Raw genomic sequence first — 20389 nt, 5'->3', positions numbered from 1 at the left:
GAAATGTATTGTCAATCAGTGTTGCTTCCTAAGTGGACAGTTTGATTTCACAGAAGTGTGATTGACTTGGAGTTACATTGTATTGTTTAAGTGTTCCCTTTATATTTTTGAGCAGTGTATTTTCAAGCATGGTGGTGGCTGCATCATGTTATCGGCAAGGACTAGCAAGTTTTTGGGGGGATAAAAAGAAATGAAATAGAGATGGGCACAGGAAAAATGTTTCAGTCTGGTTCAGTCTGCTTTCCAACAGACACTGGGAAACAAATTCACCTTTCAACAGGACAATAACCTAGAACACAAGGACAAATATACACTGGAGTTGCTTACCAAGAAGACAGTGAATGTTCCTGAGTGGCTGAGTTACAGTTTTGACATAAATCAGCTTGAAAATCTATGGCAAGACTTGAACATGTCTGTCCAGCAATGATCAACAACCAACTTGACAAAGCCTGAAGAACTTAAACAAATAATAAATGTTCAAATATTGTAAATAAATTAGCTAAAAATTCTAAAAACATGTTTTCACTTTGCCATTATGAAGAATTGTGTGTAAATGGGTGAGATTTATAAAAAATATATATTTAATCAATTTTGAATTGCACTGTAACACAACAAAATGTGGAATAAGTCAAGGGGAATACTTTCTGAAGGCACTGTATTTCCAGCTTTTGGCCCACTGAGACGGTACACAGCAGTAGAGGGTGGCCTAGGACAAATCCCCCAAAGGGGTTAACTGTGTCTTTGTGTTGCTGATTGCAGGGAACATTATCATGAAACAACTTGTGAGTGAGTACCAATGGGAAGCGAGCAACTCATGCAGTACACAAAGGGGGAAAGACACAGAGGAGAAGCTTAAAGATGCATTAAAGAGCCCCATTCCTATTGGCTTATAGCACCTCTGGGTGAGGGGGTAGAACATGGTTCAATTGCGCCACACGCAGCGCTATGAGCTAAAAAAAAAAAGAAAAAAAGAAGCATGGGACGTGCCGTCACAGCCAACATTAAAAGGCAAAATAACGGGCAAGTAGATGTTTAGAAGAGTACTTCAATGTGCATTAACATTTTCAGATCATAGAATTTTGTTTTTTTGTGTTTTGCTTTTAACCCAACCTCCCAAGCAACACACACCAATGCCCAGAAGAGTTGGAAGCCAGGATCAACCAGTCAGGAGGGCAAAACCTTGCCCTGCCCCCCTGTGCAACCTATAGGTTAAGTGTCTTACTCAATGTCACAACGACAGGAGACGGCTGTCTAGGGTCACTAGAATCTACCCTAAGAGCTCAAATATAAAACGGGCAGAATTTTGAATCTTGGACAACATAACAATTAAAATACAGCTAGCACCAGTTAATTGAAATATGATCATGCGACAGTATGTCAAGGTCAGCTTATATAAACAAGCCTGCCTGTGACAGACAAAATAGAGACAACATCAAGACACTAAAATATAAACAACCCATATATATATAGCGAGTACCAGCATTTCCCTAGCATGGGATAGCAACAGCACGCTAAAAATAAACCTCACAACACACACAGGTGCACCTATCATCTTCGGCAGCACAAAAGTGAGTGCTGCAGTATAACACGAAACGCCTCAGGATCAGAGCAAGGAAGTTGCAAGTTCAATTCCCAGAGGTGGACATTGTTAGATGGTGTTGCATAACCGAGAGCGAGAGACACTTCACCTGAGTTGCGTCAGCAAATGCTATAAATGTCAAAGGCGCGGGGCCAAGGAGCATCATCACTCAGCACATGGGTGCTGCTTAGCAACCTAGGTAATGTAATCACACTGCAAACCGGGACCGTTGGTCTCTCTTGCCTAAATCCCTTGTCGTGTAAGACCTGGTCAATCTCAGGCCAGCTCAGGTTGGAAACTCATAAAAGGCTGATGAGGAGCACTAAGTTGTCATATAACCGGGAGAGAAATGCATGGTTTGACGTCAGGGTGTGTGTGTGTGGGTGGGTGTGTTTGTGTGTGTCCAGACCCAGTGATGAAAGAGAACAGGGGTGATCCCACATAGGAGTGTCAGAAAGGGGCACTGCAAAAAGAACGCTGAAGCATCTCCTGAGCACCCCTGTGTCACGTGATCACACAAAGTTCTATTCAGCTCAGCCTGAGAGAGAGAAATATGTATAGATAGCTAAACAATGATTTATTCAGCCAACACTGTCAGTCAGACAGAGAGATAGATGGAGGGAGAGGGAGCGGGAAAGAAAGGCTGTGCGTAGACAAACTCTTCATTCACCCAACACTGTCAGTCAGACAGAGAGATAGATGGAGGGAGAGGGAGCGGGAAAGAAAGGCTGTGCGTAGACAAACTCTTCATTCACCCAACACTGTCAGTCAGACAGAGAGATAGATGGAGGGAGAGGGAGCGGGAAAGAAAGGCTGTGTGTAGACAAACTCTTCATTCAGCCAACACCGTCAGAGAGAAAAGGGGGAGAGAACGAGAGAGAGAAGAGTAGCGATTCGGTAAATACCAGGGCCTCACAAAGCAACACAAATAACTAATAAGGTTCAAAAGAGGAAGGTATGCAAGTTGAATTACTCTTTAGGTGACGCCATTCAAGCTAGGGACAACATGGACATAGTAAACCATACCTATCATAACTAATATCCGTAGTCAACGTCAGAACAGTGAACCCCCATGAGCAGAAAAGTTAGATATTAAAGGGACATTTGACAAAAAAAAAATGTAACGAGTGAAATTAATGTTCATCAAGTAAAATTCCCCTTTAACATTATTGAAGTTAATCTCAGTAAATTGTGTAAAAACTGAAATGCCCCGTTAACATTAGCGAAGTCATTTCAGTAAATTGAATAGAAACTTAAGTGTTCTGCACGTAAAGTGTAGGCTGACTCGGAGTTGATATTCCGTCATAAGAAGGAGTTCCCCTCGACCATTCCAACAAATTGGGGGAAACAAAACCATTCTTTCCCAACTTCATTGTCAATTTTTTGTAATAAAGAAATAACAAAACATATCAGAAAGCTACTGTGTTGTTCAATGTACCTGTAATCAGGTCAGAAATCCCAACCTACAGTTTGCAATGCTCCCACGCAGGGAAATAGAGCCTGCGAGAAGAGTCCTGTGGCTTCAGGCTATTCGGCGTGGGAGAGTTGGAAGTGTCCAAGTAGTCTACACTTAGTTATACGTGTGGAAAACATATATTTCACAGGTAAGACATTTAACTTGTTTAATATAGGCCATTTGTAATTCCACGAGTACTATTTGTAGCTGTATAGTCCGTTTGTGTTTGCTGGTCTTGGCTAGCTTAATGTTCCCATCGGTAGCTACGGTGCCTTCAGAAAGTATTCCTACTCCTTGACTTATTCCACATGTTGTTGTGTTACAGCCTGAATTCAAAATGGATTAAATATAAATTTTTACGCACCAATCTAAACACACTACCCCATAATGACAACGTGAAAACATGTTTTTGACATTTTTGCTAATTTAATGAAAATAAAATACAGAAATATCTAATTTACATAAGTATTCACAAACGAGTCAATACATTGTAGAAGTCCCTTTGGCAGTGATTGCAGCTGTGAGTCTTTCTGGTTTAGTCTCCAAGAGCATTCCACACCTGGATTGTGCAAAATGTATTATTTTCTAAATTCTTTAAGCTCTCAAGTTGGTTCTTGATCATTGCAAGACAACCATTTTCAGGTCTTCCGTAGATTTATGCCGATTTAAGTCATTGGAAAACATCCCTGGTCTTTGTGGTTGAATGTGTTTGAAATTCACTGCTTGACCGAGGGATCTTACAGATAAATGTATGCGTGAGGTACAGAGATGAGGTAGTCATAACATTTGTTTAGGAAACACTATTATTGCACACAGAGTGAGTCCATGCAAATTATTATGTGACTTGTAAAACACATTGTTACTCCTGAACTTATTTAGGCTTGCTATAACAAAAGGGGTTGAAAACTTATTGACTCAACACATTTCAGCTTTTCATTTTTAAGTAATATATATTTTTTTTAATCTAAAAACATAATTCCACTTAGACATTATGAGGTATTGTGTGTTGGCCAGTGACACAAAATCTAAATTGAATCCCATTTTAAATTCAGGCTGTAACACAACAACATGTGGGGAAAAGTCAAGGGGTGTGAATCCTTTCTGAAGGTACTGTAGCTTCACTCACGTGGCTGCTAGCACCATCATGAATAGGGCCATGAGGGAAGCCCTACAATATGACTTTATAACATTAAGTATTGAGAACGCTCGGGAGCAGCCAATGTTGAAAAGTCATCTTTAGACATGTTGAACTTCTCTTAAATGCACATTTGTAATTGACTAAAACAAGAGACAAGAAAACTGCATTTGAAAAAGGTTAAGTGTTTGCCGTGAGCCAATAGGCTACCCACAGGTTGTCTTCCCCACAGGCGTGCGGGGCCATGACATTGCATCTTATACTGACTGGGACCAAAGCCGCGGCGGGTAGGGGTGCTGCCGCACCCCCCGATAAATCTAAATAATTTAGGCTATACACCCCCCAACATAATAATACTCCTGTCTGAACAGACATAGATAAAAGTATTCAAAATACTACACCAGAAAGCCTAATTTTGATAGAGGATTAATAGCTTCTAAAAAATATCTGTGGATTAAGTTTAATCACAAGCATTTACAGCCGGGAAAGCCGCAGTTAGGGCAGAAAGCACTCCAAATATAGAACAGCTCGTTGCGTTGTGGCCATAGATATAATCCATAGAAGGATTTTGGAACCTCTAACCCTGGCACTTTTTAAACATTTATTTAACTAGGCAAGTGAGTTAAGAACAAATTATTATTTACAATGATGGCCTAGGAACAGTGGGTTAACTGCCTTGTTCAGGGACAGAACAACAGATTTTCACCTTGTCAGCTCTGGGATTCGATCTAGCAACCTTTCGGTTACTGGCCCAACGCTCCACGAGGCTACCTGCCGCCCCTATTTTTACTTTTAAACTCATGGGTACACTAGCATTGGCAGACAGTCCTGACATGAATGGGAACTGCCCTCTATGGATTATATTTCTATGGTTGGTTGCAGCTGTCAGTTTGCCTTTCCCAAATTTCTAAATACAATCGCAAGAAACATTTAGGCCTACCGTTTGAAAAGCAAATGCCTGCTGTTGAAAAAGAGAAGAGTAATCTGTCTGAAGAGGCTAAAAAGATTATTCTGAACAACTTTTGAGTGAACAGCACTGTTTTTCAAAGTAGCTTATCTTGACATATTGGCACAAACCCATCGCCCATCACCGGTGAGTAGCCTATGCTTCATCTTCATCATTGGGTGAGTCAGTGTCACTGGAAGCTTTATTTTCTAGCCTACTTTAGCCTATATATACAGTGCCTTCGGAAAGATCAGACCCCTTGACATTTTCCAAATTTTGTTACATTACAGCCTTATAAAAATACTCCACAGTCTATACACAATACCCCATAATAACAAAGCGAATGTATGAAAAATAAAAAACAAATACTTTATTTACATACAGTACCAGTCAAAAGTTTGGACACACCTATTTTCTACATTGTAGAATAATAGTGAAGACATCAAAACTATGAAATAACACATATGGAATCATGTAGTAACCAAAAAAGTGTTAAACAAATCTAGATATATTTTATATTTGAGATTATTCAAAGTAGCCACCCTTTGCCTTGATGACAATTTTGCACAGTCTTGGCATTCTCTCAACCAGCTTTACCTGGAATGCTTTTCCAACAGTCTTGAAGGAGTTCCCACATATGCTGAGCACTTCCTTCACTCTGAGGTCCAACTAATCCAAAACCACCTTAATTGGGTAATTTTTACTGGTACTGTATGTATTCAGACCCTTTGCTATGAGACTTGAAATTGAGCTCAGGTGCATCCTGATTCCATTCATCTTCCTTGAGATGTTTCTACAACTTGATTGGAGTCCAACTTTGTTAAATTCAATTGATTAGACATGATTTGGAAAGGCACACAACTGTTTATATAAGGTCCCACAGGCATGAGGTCGAAGGAATTGTCTGTAGAGCTCCGAGACAGGCTTGTGTTGAGGCACAGATCTGGGGAAGGGTACCAAAAAAATGTCTGCAGCATTGAAGGTCACCAAGAACACAGTGGCCTCCATCAGTCTTAAATGGAAGAAGTTTGAAAGCACCAAAACTCTTCTTAGAGCTGGCCGCCTGGCCAAACGGAGCAATTGGGGGAGGGAGGTGACCAAGAACACAATGGTCACTCTGACAGAGCTCCAGGTTCTCTGTGGAGATGGGAGAACCTTCCACAAGGACAACCATCTCTGCAGCACTCAGCCAATTATACCTTTATGGTCGAGTGGCCAGACGGAAACCACACCCCAGTAAAAGGCACATGACAGTTTGTTTACGTGGCAATTTTTTATACATAAAAACCTGTTTTTGCTTCGTCACTATTTGGTATTTTGTGTAGATTGCTGAGGATTTAATTTTATTTAATCAATTTTAGAATAAGGCTGTAACGTAACAAAATGTGGAAAATGTCAAGGGGTCAGAATATTTTCCGAAGGCACTGTAATATAATATAGGCTACAGTAGGCTAGAAAATAAACCTTACAGTGACACTTGACTCACCCAATGATGAGGTGATAATTCAGAGGGTGAATGGGCAAGACAAAAGATGTATGTGCCTTTGAACGGTGTATGGCAGAAGGTGCCATACACCGCACACCGGTTTGAGTGTGTCAAGAACTGCAGCGCTTCTGGGGTTTTCACGCTCAACAGTTTCCCATGTGTATCAAGAATTGTCCACCACCCAAAGGACACCCAGCCATCTTCACACAACTGTGGGAAGCACTGGAGTCAACATCCCTGTGGAACGCTTGCCCCGACAAATTGAGGCTGTTCTGAGGGCAAAAGGGGGTGCAACTCAATATTAGAAAGGTGTTCCTAATGTTTTATACACTCAGTTCCATTCATTTTTTAAAACTGGTAACGGGCTACCTTCAGACAGGTCAAGTGATGCTTGTGGACGCCCTATAGCACTGACATGTACGCGTTCGTGAGAGTCTCACCTTTTCATAGAGTGGTCATATCAGTGTGTAGCCAAAACTGTTCGAATGCTACAGACAGAACTTGACATATCGGTGGTGCCGACTTCCGTCCTGTGACGCTTGTGGGGGTTGTAGAGCAAAACGGAGAACACCACCGTGTTCGGGAGAGTCTCATCATTCATTGGAGTGATCATATTAGTTAGGCCAAACCGGTCGGGACGCTACAGACATATTCGTGAGAAGACAGATTTTTTTAGGGATGACTCGTGATATAACAAACACCACCGTAGCTCAGCTCAGCCCCCCTTCCGACCTTCAGCCTCCGATGCGGAAGGTCGCCACTGGCATATGTAGTGGATTGAGACGCAGCCCAACAGATATCTCTAGGTTAAACAGAGACTTTTTATGGGGATTTTTGTATTATGCCAATTAGATTTCCACGTGGCCGTCGACTCTAGAGGGTTAAGCCATTTTGATCATATGTGTTGACCTGGTAGCAGACAATGGATGTCTACTGGCTAATGCCTATGTCTGGAAAATTGACTGAGGCGACTACAGTAGGTCACGAGGAGCGGTTGATGATTCTGACCTCTTGGTGTTGTGGATGGTGGTGCCGCCCAGTACGATCCGAACCCCTGGCATGGTGCGGTTCAGGTTGTAGACTGCCAGCGCCTCCTCATAGGTGGCCCCTCCGATGACGAACACTATGATATCCTGTGGCCTGAAGAGGAACTACATGGTAATCATTGATAGGCTAGCATCCGGTTGGGGTCATCCAATAACGGTGATGAACTGTGAGCTTATGTGCTCATACACACAGAATATGTGTTTAATTATTTTCGATTTTTTTTCCCCCGTATCATTGATAGTGTGTAGAAGTGTGTGTGTTTGGCTATTCAGGTGTAGGGTCTGAGGTCGTGTCTTTAACTGTGTGTGCGTGTGTGTGTGTGTGTGTGTGTGTGTGTGTGTGTGTGTGTGTGTGTGTGTGTGTGTGTGTGTGTGTGTGTGTGTGTGTGTGTGTGTGTGTGTGTGTATATATATATATATATCACCCTACCTGTCTCGAAGGGAGCTGGGTCCTAGGTAAGGGAACTGACTGTCTTTCAGGCGCCCCTTGATCAGCTGGTCCAAGGTCTCCTGCAGTAACGGTGCATGCTGCGTGTACACATTCTCAACTCCCTGGAGACACGCACGCACCCAAAACCAAAGGTGTTTTATTAGAATCTGGTTGAGAGTGGCTAGATGGACACAAAACTACCGCTAGTATTTGTATAATTTGTGAGGAGAATGGTGTACCTTCAGCCCCTTGAAGAACTGTTTGGTAATGGCAACTGCGTCTTGGGGGTTGATGAGGTCACTTCCTCTCACCCTCTTCCCTCCATACTCCACCATGGACGTTACCATCTGAGGTAAAAGATGCCAGTTAAACAAGATAAAAAGGCTTAATTTGATTATTCTAACCCAGTCTAGATTGATAAAACAGACATACCAACATACTGAACGTACATTGTTGATCCCAAAATAATAACATCTACATAATATAAGACGAGTACAACAACAGTATACAGTCCTCATATTGCCCCAAGGGTCAGGTAGTGGTACAGTATAGAATGTTCCCTTACCCTGCGATGCCTCTCTGACACGCCCTTCCTGTTGAGCTCCTCCATGAGGCCCGTCAGGATGCTGCTGCTGTGTCTCTCGTAGCGCAGTGCGTACAGCATCACCAGGCGCACCGCGTCCAGCTCGCTTACCCGCGGGTTCTGCAGCAGCCGACGCACATTCTGTGGAAAAACAGGGAGTACATTTTACATAGCCTTTAATACAGACTGCAATTCTTTAATGCTACTTCACTATGGCTTCTATGTGCAGTGTTTTATTGTATTCTGAAAGTCACTATTATTATAAGTGGCCATTATTGTATTCCTCTTTAACCAACACAAAGTAATATTGTGTGACTTTCTGAATGCTTTCATGTGAACTATTGGTGTTATTGAATAAAATAACATTGAGCTGTAGGCCCCTCCCCCATGTCACATTTCCATTGGTGTCAGTGATAGGACACCAATATACATTTTTCCTAATAAAAAAATATTATCTTAAAAAATATATTTTAAAAACGGAAATATCTTATTTACATAAGTATTCAGACCCTTTGCTATGAGACTCGAAATTGAGCTCAGGTGCATCCTGTTTCCATTGATCATCCTTGAGATGTTTCGACAACTTGATTGGAGTCCACCTGTGGTAAATACAATTGATTGGACATGATTTGGAAAGGCACACACCTGTCTATATAAAAAGGTCCCACAGTTGACAGTGCATGTCAGATAAAATACCATCTTCCAACAGGACAAAGACCAAAGAACAGGACAAAGCATACAGCCAAGACAACGCAGGAGTGGCTTCGGGACAAGTCTCTGAATGTCCTTGAGTGGCCCAGCCAGAGACTGGACTTTAACCCGATCGAACATCTCTGGAGAGACCTGAAAATAGCTGTGCAGCAAAGCTCCCCATCCAACCTGACAAAGCTTGAGAGGATCTGCAGAGAGGAATGGGGAGAAACTCCCCAAATACAGGTGTGCCAAGTGTGTAGCATCATACCCAAGAAGACTCAATGCTGTAATCTCTGCTGAAGGTGCTTCAACAAAGTACTGAGTAAAGGGTCTGAATACTTATGTAAGTGATATTTCAACAACAAAAAGTATACAAATTTGTTTTTGCTTTGTCATTATGGGGTAGTGTGTGTAGATTGATGAGGGAAAAAAAGCAATTGAACCATTTCAGAATAAGGCTGTAACGTAACAATGTGGGAAAAAAATCAAGGGGTCTGAATACTTTCTGAATGCACTGTATCTAGTAGTGTATTTCTAGTCAGTCTCTGACATCAAGTCAGTGCAGAGCAGGACTGGAGTGTTGATTAATTTCAGACAATTCAGGAAATTCTATTGGTAATAATAGAAATGTGTTTCCTACCAGTAAATTTAAAAAATAACGCTAGTTAGCATTGGTTGACAGACTTAATTATAACTTCCTACAAACTGGACATCGAGACATAAAAATGGTATCCACTTGTTCATCTGACTCTGGGGAAGTAGATAAAGGACCTCGTTGCCAAAATCCCGAAGTATCCCTTCAACCCCAGAGTCTTACCTGTGACGCGCTTGAGTGGTCATTCTGGCAGGCAAGCTCCTGCTCCACCTCTGACACCTCCATCAGGTGCCTCTCGCTCACCTGGCGAGACAGCTCACCCACCACAGTCACGTGCTTCGACACTGTGCCAGACATCTTTTTGAACTGGGGGTAGTTGTCCACAAACGCCTGCAGAGAAAAATAGAGGGAATTATTTTAAAAAATAAAACAGAAAGACATTTCTTAAAGTTGCAGCAATTATTTATAGCTCGTATCATTATTGTAATTAAGAGATAATTTATCTAATTGTGAGTGGTTATTAACTAATGAGGCTGAGATGTGTTAGTGGTCCTAAATGAGCAACTGCAACAGGACATGCTGGGAAAGTGAGTTCCTGTACTGGGAAATCGAGTTCCTACAGTGCCCAGCTCTCACCTTCATATCAGAGATGGACTCCAGCTTCTGTTGCTCCTTGGGCTTCTTCTTCTGGAAGTCCTCCATCAGGTTCTTGATGTTTGTGCCGATCTCTCCAAAGTTCAGGTACAGATTCTGAATAAGAGAATGTGAGAGTGAATTGGAAGTTGTCAGCTAACGTCTGGCCCTGTCGGAATTCTTTAACCTTTTCCCACTGACCGACTGCTACACATTTTGCCCGATATTCCTTCAGAGTCTTTTTACAGAGGGTTGCTGGACGCCTTCCTAACCTCTAGGCCAGGGATCGTCATCTAGATTCAGCCACTGGACGATTATAATTTTTTTTTTCTTGAGCGGATGGTCAGGGGGCCGGAACATAATTACAAATAATTTGTAGACTGCAAATTTACCACAAGAAGAACAAATAGGTATAACATTTGATTATAACATGAATCCTTTCAAATCTTGCATTTGTATACGATCACATACAGTGGGGCAAAAAGTATTTAGTCAGCCACCAATTGTGCAAGCTCTCCCACTTAAAAAGATGAGAGGCCTGTAATTGTCATCATAGGTACACTTCAACTATGACAGACAAAATGAGAAAAGAAATCCAGAAAATCACATTGTAGGATTTAAAAAATATATATTTGCAAATTATGGTGGAAAATAAGTATTTGGTCACCTACAAACAAGCAAGATTTCTGGCTCTCACAGACCTGTAACTTCCTCTTTAAGAGGCTCCTCTGTCCTCCACTCGTTACCTGTATTAATGGCACCTGTTTGAACTTGTTATCAGTATAAAAGACACCTGTCCACAACCTCAAACAGTCACACTCCAAACTCCACTATGGCCAAGACCAAAGAGCTGTCAAAGGACACCAGAAACACAATTGTAGACCTGCACCAGGCTGGGAAGACTGAATCTGCAATAGGTAAGCAGCTTGGTTTGAAGAAATCAACTGTGGGAGCAATTATTAGGAAATGGAAGACATACAAGACCACTGATAATCTCCCTCGATCTGGGGCTCCACGCAAGATCTCACCCCGTGGGGTCAAAATGATCACAAGAACGGTGAGCAAAAATCCCAGAACCACATGGGGGGACCTAGTGAATGACCTGCATGCAGAGAGCTGGGACCAAAGTAACAAAGCCTACCATCAGTAACACACTACGCCGCCAGGGACTCAAATCCTGCAGTGCGAGACGTGTCCCCCTGCTTAAGCCAGTACATGTCCAGGCCCGTCTGAAGTTTGCTAAAGAGCATTTGGATGATCCAGAAGAAGATTGGGAGAAACCAAAATATAACTTTTTGGTAAAAACTCAACTCTTCGTGTTTGGAGGACAAAGAATGGTGAGTTGCATCCAAAGAACGCCATACCTATTGTGAAGCATGGGGGTGGAAACATCATGCTTTGGGGCTGTTTTTCTGCAAAGGGACCAGGACGACTGATCCGTGTAAAGGAAAGAATGAATGGGGCCTTGTATCGTGAGATTTTGAGTGAAAACCTCCTTCCATCAGCAAGGGCATTGAAGATGAAACGTGGCTGGGTCTTTCAGCATGACAATGATCCCAAACACACCGCCCGGGCAACGAAGGAGTGGCTTCGCGAAGGAGTGGCTTCGTAAGAAGCATTTCAAGGTCCTGGAGTGGCCTAGCCAGTCTCCAGATCTTAACCCCATAGAAAATCTTTGGAGGGAGTTGAAAGTCCGTGCTGCCCAGCAACAGCCCCAAAACATCACTGCTCTAGAGGAGATCTGCATGGAGGAATGGGCCAAAATACCAGCAACAGTGTGTGAAAACCTTGTGGAGACTCACAGAAAACGTTTGACCTTTGTCATTGCCAACAAAGGGTATATAACAAAGTATTGAGATAAACTTTTGTTATTGACCAAATACTTATTTTCCACAATAATTTGCAAATAAATTCCTTAAAAATCCTACAATGTGATTTTCTGGATTTTTTTTCTCATTTTGTCTGTCATAGTTGAAGTGTACCTATAATGAAAATTACAGGCCTCATCTTTTTAAGTGGAAGAACTTGCACAATTGGTGGCTGACTAAATACTTTTTTGCCCGCCTGTATCTCTCTATCATGTGTGAGAATACTTTGGAACAGATATCCAAAATTAAAATCACTTGGTGCTGAAATGCTGCCGTTTTTACAGTCATGTCCAGTAATAAGAAAACAAATTTGGCCCGTGGGGGAAACGTGCTCTAGGCTACCTGCCAGCCTTTTCAAATGAGACCGTCTCAATGCCGAAGGGAACATTTGTGTAGAATTGGAACCAGGCCTAGAGACTGGGACTCACATTGGCATAGAACTCATCGTTCTCTGCAGACAGCACCACCTCCTTCAGCTCCTTGCTGATCCCTGGGACTCGGGACAGGTCAATACGGTTGTTGTTGAGGCCAAGCAGCTCGTGCACCATGGCCTGGTACGTCCACTGGAGGGAGCAGGGCAACAAACAATGAAACCAAAGCAATGACACCCACAATTAAAATAAAGTACATTTAATCTCTACTAATTCAATTCAGCGATGAGAGGTGTATGAGGTTTTTGCCAAATGATTAGCTTTTCTAATGTGCGCTAAAGATTGGTGCATTACATGTGACACAAAGGGCCTTGAGTACATGACCTAGTTTAGTGTGCAGGTTGCAGGCCTGGTAAATGTATGTATAAGACGCTGCTGCCCCCAAGTGACCAGAGGCTGCAGTACACATCAGAATGATGTGAATATTCTCCAGGTATGTCGTTTGACTAGATGACCTGGTCATTGTCTACCTTTTTGTAAATATGTAGCCTGGGTTCCAGACTGATAAAATGCTCAGTCTGGTGCCAGGCTAAAAAAACAGGTAGATTATCTTTGAAATGTATCTTCTGGCTAATAGTTCAAACGAACGTCAACAGTGAAGAGGCGACACCGGGATGCTGGCCTTCTAGGTTGAGTTCCTCTGTCCGGTGTCTGTGTTCTTCTGCCCAGCTTAATCTTTTATTTTTATTGGCAAGTCTGAGATGTCTTTTTCTTTGCAACTTTGCCAAGAAACTGAAGATCTCGTACAACGCTGTGTACTACTCCCTTCGCAGAATAGCGCAAACTGGCTCTAACAAGAATAGAAAGAGTAGTGTGAGGCCCTGGTGCACAACTGAGCAAGAGGACAAGTATATTAGTGTCTAGGTCGAGAAACAGGCACCTCACAAGTCCTCAATTGGCAGCTTCATTAAATCGTACCCGCAAAACACCAGTCTCAACATCAACAGTGAAGAGGAGTCGCCTCGCATGAAATAGCCTTCATTCATCAGAACAAGAATAGACTGATGAGTTCCAGAAGAAAGTTATTTGTTTTTGGCCATTTTGAGCCTGGAATCGAACCTCAAAATGCTGATGCTCCAGACACTCAACTAATCTAAAGAAGGCCAGTTGTTGTTCTGATTGCTTCTTTAAATCAGAACAACAGTTTTCAGCTGTGCTAACATAATTTCAAAAGGGTTTTCTAATGATCAATAAGACTTCAAATTATAAACTTGGATTAGCTAACACAATGTGCCATTGGAACACAGGAGTGATGGTTGCTGATAATAGGCCTCTGTACGCCTATGTAGATATTCATTTTTTTTTTTATCTGCCGTTTCCAGCTACAATAGTCATTTACAACATTAACAATGTCTACACTGTATTCCTGATCAATTTGATGTTATTTTAATGGACAAAAAAATGTGCTTTTCTTTCTAAAACACTGACATTTCTAAGTGACACCAAACTCTTGAACGGTAGTGTAGTTCTGACCTGGTTGAGTAGTGGGGTGATGGCGTCATCGCTGCGGTCCATGATGAGCAGGAGAGGAGGCACCTCTGTCTTCCTGAAGTCAAACAGCTCATACTCCTTGGTGATGATTTGCTGGAGGAGGAGAGGGGTAGTGAGATTGCGTGCATGCGTGCATGCATGCGCATGCGATAGTTGTGCATGTGATATTAGTCACCTTCACACTCTCTCCCAGTCTCTTGGCCATGTCTGAGGACAGCTGGTAGCGGATCATGGGACATTTCTTCAGGGCCAACAGCACTGAGGTCAGACCCTGGGTGGTACGTGGTAGGAGAGTTGGCTCCCAGCTCCGACCCTGCAACACACACAAGATGGGAATGCACTCTGTAAACAGATCCAAAATACAGAGGGAATATGTCATGTGTAGAGACAAACAAAAAACGTTAAACTAAAGTCAATGCAGATGAATAATAAACCCCTTTATAGATTGTCACATATGCAAAGCGACATAGCATATTTGCATGTCCTACCCTTGCGACACCACTGAGGTTGAGGGAGAAAAGATGTGGGTTCACAGCAATGAAGTCTCCATAGAACTCCTGCAGTCATATATGAGAGAAATTTGAATGATTAGTTTCCAGTATAAACGTCAAAGGATAACCTGGCTATTACAAGACGACGCGTACTGTAATGTGGTTATAACTAGAAATAGAAATGATGAAAAATGTGGATTCAGGACTAGTAGGAAAAAAACAATAAAGGTTAAAAAAAATAAAAAAATAAAATGTTTACAAATAATAATAGTTGTGTACCTAACTGATGGATACTGTCCTATAGTACTGCCCTTAGCGTTAACTTACTTGCACTTCTGCAACCACCTCCTGTTCATCCGCCTCAGCCAGGGCTTTTATCTCACTCTTACTGATGACGTTGCTGAAGTCTAGAAAGGATTATGAGGAGGATGTCACCCATACAGGAAAAATTATATATTGGAATATATTTAAATATATTGGGAAAATGTATTTACCAAATATATCAAATAAATACACGCTCACGTCTCACAACCTTCTCTACCCCAATGACTACGTTGAGTTTCTATTGACCTCTGGTACCTTAGCATTAGGTTCCCAAAGAGTTATTTTGCATGCAAAAGTTGGATCATTGAGTTGTAATTGAAAATGTATTCTGCAGCTATTGAGGTATAGCCTCCCTGCCACTTATGAAACATATTCAAAAAAGAGGTTTATTTCGAAAAGACACTTGAACGAAGACCATATCTGTAAATATATTTTTAAATAGATTCAAATACATTTTCCTGAGGTGTCAATCACAATTCGTAATGTTCCATCATTTTTGTCAAAAACGTTCAGGCTTCGTAAATTTGGATGGGGATCATTTATGGACAGTGATATTTAAACCGTGTCTCCGTGTTTTGAGCAGATTTAAGTCAGGATTGAGACTTGACCATTCAGAAACACTCAACACCTCTTGGAAATTCATTCTGGAGTGTCTTTGGTATTAAATCGTCTCGCTGAAAAATAAAACTAGTCGCAGGGTTAGGTTTTCAGAAGACTGAGGTGGGTTTTCTAACTTTTTTCCTGGGCTTAACTCCTTTCATATTTATTTTGATCCTGACAAATTAACCAGTCCCTGCTGATGACAAGCATACCCATAACATGATGCTGCTACCACAATACTTGAAGACTGAGGTGGGTTTAAAGAATTAGAGTTTTTTAAATCCTGCATTACCGGACTCCTCCTTCCTAGCTAGCAGTAGACAGTGTTTTTCCGCTCCCACCTGCCCTCAGCGTTGTTAACAAAACTGCTGGAAAAAAGTGCCCGACAGGCAGGGGGCAAAGGACACTGTCTACCGGTCGCACATACCTCCTAGCTAGCTTTCTAGTTAGTGACACTGTATATTATGTATATAAGTATATCATTTGTATCTATTGATTGCAAACTTTGCCATGAAATGAGCAGCAGCAGTACAGAACCATCGCTAGACCAGTGTGTTAGACGCACATTCCTCTCGTTAGATGCACAATTAAAGAGGAATTAAACATTAAGACTTGAGTGTACTTACAGACCTAAATAAAATGTCTTCTGATGTGATATAAGCATTGACGTGGACTCATAACATCCAATTTAGTTTTTTCTCTAGGAAAAATTGTAATTAAGATTAAATCTAAAACCAGGAAAAACGTAACTGAGGACCTAATTTGGAGGAAATTTTATAGGGCCCCCCCTTAGAGTTGTTTATTAACCATTCTTTTATGAGGTATATTGACAGAAAACATAGTGCACTACTTTCTCTTGTACACTAAGTACCCGGGGAAGGGTTGCAGGAGAAGAGAAGAATATGCCTATTTGAAAGCTTGAAAAAATGTGTAGCTCACGAAATGTATAATTTCGTGATACACGAAAAGGTTGGAGTACCCTGTCCGAGACACTGTAATTCGTGAAAAGCCTAGGAGGCCGGTCGTTTCTTAGATCGAGAAACCGGCACACTTGGCACCGAAGATCATACCACACTCAAAAGGTCAATAGTTTTGCCCATTCTATTGTTCAATCGAACCGTAACAGAATGCCTCAATGCCTGCTTTACATAGCAAGCCACGGCCACATGACTCACTGTCCGTCGGAGAAAACCATTTTCGCGAACGGGGTGGTGCACCTAACGAACGGACCACTGAGTGTATTTAAAATGGACAATTTTGGAATATGTCCATATATTTTTGTATATATATATATTTAAATATTTAGATATCTGTCATTTACAAACATGTTGTTGAAATATATATCAATATATCATTTTTACGTATGGGCAATAGCCGCCACCGTGAAATGTTGATGTGTGGTCAATCTATATAAATGAGACAGGGACATAACATCTTAGTCCACTTTATCTGTATTTGATCTGTCTAAAAACCTGCACAAGAATCAGAACCATACGATTTAAACAACAGCGCAGAAGTCCTTACAGATGAAGTAGACACTGTACTTTGGTCGCCGGAGCTCCTGTATCAGATTTTCCACATTCTCCTGTAAAGAGGACAGAGAGAAAGTCAGGGGAGTCATACAAATCCAAAACTAAGCATGACTAAAGTACTTTGCCTCCAAATAGTGCATAGTGTATGGACGCAATATAATCAGTAGACGTACAGTATACGTACAATGAAGTTGACATATGCATTCATACAGTTGTGGATGGACACAATCCAGTAGATACAATGTGTGTGGATGGTAAGTAACAAAGTCTTAAAGGCCCAGTGCAGTCAAAAAGATGATTTGCCTGTGTTTTATTTATATTTCCACACTGAGGTTGGAATAATACTGTGAAACTGTGAAAATTATGATAATCGTTTTTAGTGTAACAGCTGTTTGTATATTTCAGTCTGTTTTGGTGGAATGGAGTTTCGGCCTTCCATGTTGACATCGCCATGCAGATAACTTAAGTTAATATACCAATAACAAAGAGTTCTCAGCCCCTCTGCCAATAACAGCACATTTTCAGTTGTTTTCTCCTCTCCACTCAGACCACTCCAAGACAGTACTTGCAACATTCATGTCCTAGCAATATTCTTTTTGACCATTTTAATTGAAAACGATCACAGTAAGGTACTCAGTTGTTACCCAGAAATGATTTGATATAGAAATAAAAATGGTTGCATTGGACCTTTAATGCAGAGCAAAGGCTGGCTGCAATGTCTATACAGTGACTGGGGCACCTTGGTTGGCCTGAGGAAGCAGATGGCTTTGAGGTGCTTCATGTTGTCTCGACTCTGTGAGTCGATTCTTTCAAACAAGTAGACCTCCTTCTGTAGGATCTCGGATTGAGTGTAGACCACACTGACGATGCTGGTCTGATGAGACAAGCACAAACAAATAGGCATGATGACAAAACGCAACTGTAATGCAGTAAATTTGTTTCTACATGAGCCAAAGATTTGGCATCTTCCAATGGAAGGAGCTGCTGACAGTATGACATTACCAGAAGCTTGGTTCTCCTATCTATATTATTTAATACTAATCATTAAAGAAGAAGTTTCCTTTTTTATAACCAAATCTCTACATTTGATATGAATGGCATTTTAGAGACTGGTCCAGAGACTTTTTTGTGATTTCACGGTTTATTTTAATTACCAGGAATTGGTGAATAATTCAAGGTTCTGTTCCTTCAATGTGTCCGTCTCAGAAAGACAACACATATACTATATGGCCAAAAGTATGTGGACATCCCTTCAAATAAGTGGCTAATTTATATAAATAAATATTTAGCTATTTCAGCCACACCCGTTGCTGACAGGTTTATAAATCTCAATAGACAAACATTGGCAGTAGAATGGCCTGTACTGTAGAGCACAGTGACTTTCAACAAGGCACCGTCATAGGATGTCACCTTCCCAACAAGTCCGTTCATTAAATTTCTGCCCTGCTAGAGCTGCCCCAGTCAATTGTAAGTGCTGTTATTGTAAAGTGGAAATGTCTAGGAGCGACAATGGCTCAGCAGTGAAATGGTAGGCCACGCAAGCTCACAGAACGGGACTGCCGAGTGCTGTTGCGCGTAAAAATTGTCTGTCCTCGATTACTACATACCGAGTTCCAAACTGCCTCTGGAAGCAACATCAGCACATGAACTGTTCGTCAGGAGCTTCATGAAATAGGTTTCCATTGCCGAGCAGCCCTACACAAACCTAAGATCACCATGCGCAGTGCCAATCGTCGGCTGGAGTGGTGTAAAGCTGGCAGCTATTGGACTCTGGAGCAATGGAAACGCTTTCTCTGGAGTAATGAATCACGCTTCACCATCTGGCATTCCAACGGATGAATCTGGCTTTGGCAGATGCCACGAGAATGCTACCTACCCAAATTAATAGTGCCAACTGTAAAGTTTGGTGGAGGAGGAATAATGGTCTGGGCCTTTTTTTAAATGGTTCAGGCCAGGCCCCTTAGTTCCAGTGGAGGGAAATATTAACGCTACAGCATACAATGACATTCTAGACGATTCTGTGCTTCCAACTTTGTGGCACCAGTTTGGCCCTTTCCTGTTTCAACATGACAATGCCCCTGTGCACAAAGCGAGGTCCATACAAAAATGTTGAGATCGGTGTGGAAGAATTTGACTAGCCTGCAGAGCCCTGACCTCAACCCCATCGAACATATTTGGGATGAATTAGAACGCTGACTGTGAGCCAGGCCTAATCGACCAACATCAGTGCCTGACCTCACTAATGTTCATGTGGCTAAATGGAAACAAGTCCCTGCACCATGGAGGCTGTTATAGCAGCAAAGGGGGACCAACTCCATATTAATGCCCATGATTTTGGAATGAGATGTCTGACGAGTAGGTGTCCACATACTTTTTTACAAAAATAACCTGATACATTGTAACCACTGTCCATCGTTTGAACCACTACATTGTAACCATTCTATCTACATTACTTACCGTCTCTTTATCCATGAGCAGAACTTTCATTCCTGGCCCGCTGTTTTCTATCATTTTGGAGATATACTGCTTGACAGCAAGTGTCACATTCATTTTGACAACGTTCTTAAATTCTAGCAATGATAGCTTGAAATAACCAAAGGCCGAATTGTATGAACTTAAGATCTCTTGCACCAGGCAACGCTTCAATTCGTTTTTATGTTAAATGAGTCTATTGTTGACAAATATTCAGCTCAGCTTCGAAATGAATCCCGAGTTACATTTCCGGGTGAAGATTTGGTCAACTGAAGTGTAATGACTGATCTACGACCAGTTTGTAGAGCAAAGTACAGGCAAAAGCGTAATCTGAGCATGCATTTCACTGATCCAAAGTCAGCATGTGTTTGTTATATCCCACAATGCTCCGCTAATGGTTGCACGACGAGGACGCCATTTTGGTAAGGGCAGACCATTCAAATGAAACGGATATATTTTGTTATTTTGAGAAATATGTCATGCATGCAATCAACTTCTGAAAACATATAAATAAAATATTGAGATGTACAGATAGCATATAATTTTATTAAGTCTTTAAAATAAGTAACACTTTTTAAAGGTAGTTTAGCTAAACTGA

At 41.6% G+C, this 20389-nt stretch overlaps 2 protein-coding genes across 2 annotated transcripts in view; both read right to left on the bottom strand.

Annotated features, from left to right (window-relative positions):
• LOC118399373 (vacuolar protein sorting-associated protein 45-like) overlaps positions 1 to 20061 on the bottom strand; it is a 28946-nt gene extending 8885 nt beyond the window's left edge. Inside the window, exons 1-14 of the mRNA XM_035795412.2 lie at positions 19777 to 20061; positions 18059 to 18193; positions 17312 to 17372; positions 15191 to 15270; positions 14861 to 14929; positions 14548 to 14685; positions 14355 to 14465; positions 12879 to 13013; positions 10586 to 10699; positions 10172 to 10339; positions 8644 to 8802; positions 8318 to 8425; positions 8079 to 8200; positions 7611 to 7742 (exon numbers count right to left, since the gene is read on the bottom strand). Coding sequence (XP_035651305.1) covers positions 7611 to 7742; positions 8079 to 8200; positions 8318 to 8425; positions 8644 to 8802; positions 10172 to 10339; positions 10586 to 10699; positions 12879 to 13013; positions 14355 to 14465; positions 14548 to 14685; positions 14861 to 14929; positions 15191 to 15270; positions 17312 to 17372; positions 18059 to 18193; positions 19777 to 19869 — 1625 coding nt within the window. The 5' untranslated portion in view covers positions 19870 to 20061. The remainder of the gene's footprint in view (positions 1 to 7610; positions 7743 to 8078; positions 8201 to 8317; positions 8426 to 8643; positions 8803 to 10171; positions 10340 to 10585; positions 10700 to 12878; positions 13014 to 14354; positions 14466 to 14547; positions 14686 to 14860; positions 14930 to 15190; positions 15271 to 17311; positions 17373 to 18058; positions 18194 to 19776) is intronic.
• LOC127909861 (paternally-expressed gene 3 protein-like) overlaps positions 1 to 20389 on the bottom strand; it is a 55370-nt gene that overhangs the window by 8207 nt on the left and 26774 nt on the right. The gene's annotated exons all lie outside the window — the stretch shown is intronic.

Source organism: Oncorhynchus keta, chromosome 20 (assembly GCF_023373465.1).
Source record: "Oncorhynchus keta strain PuntledgeMale-10-30-2019 chromosome 20, Oket_V2, whole genome shotgun sequence".
Taxonomy (NCBI): domain Eukaryota; kingdom Metazoa; phylum Chordata; class Actinopteri; order Salmoniformes; family Salmonidae; genus Oncorhynchus; species Oncorhynchus keta.
This window is presented reverse-complemented; position numbering and strand designations above follow the sequence as displayed.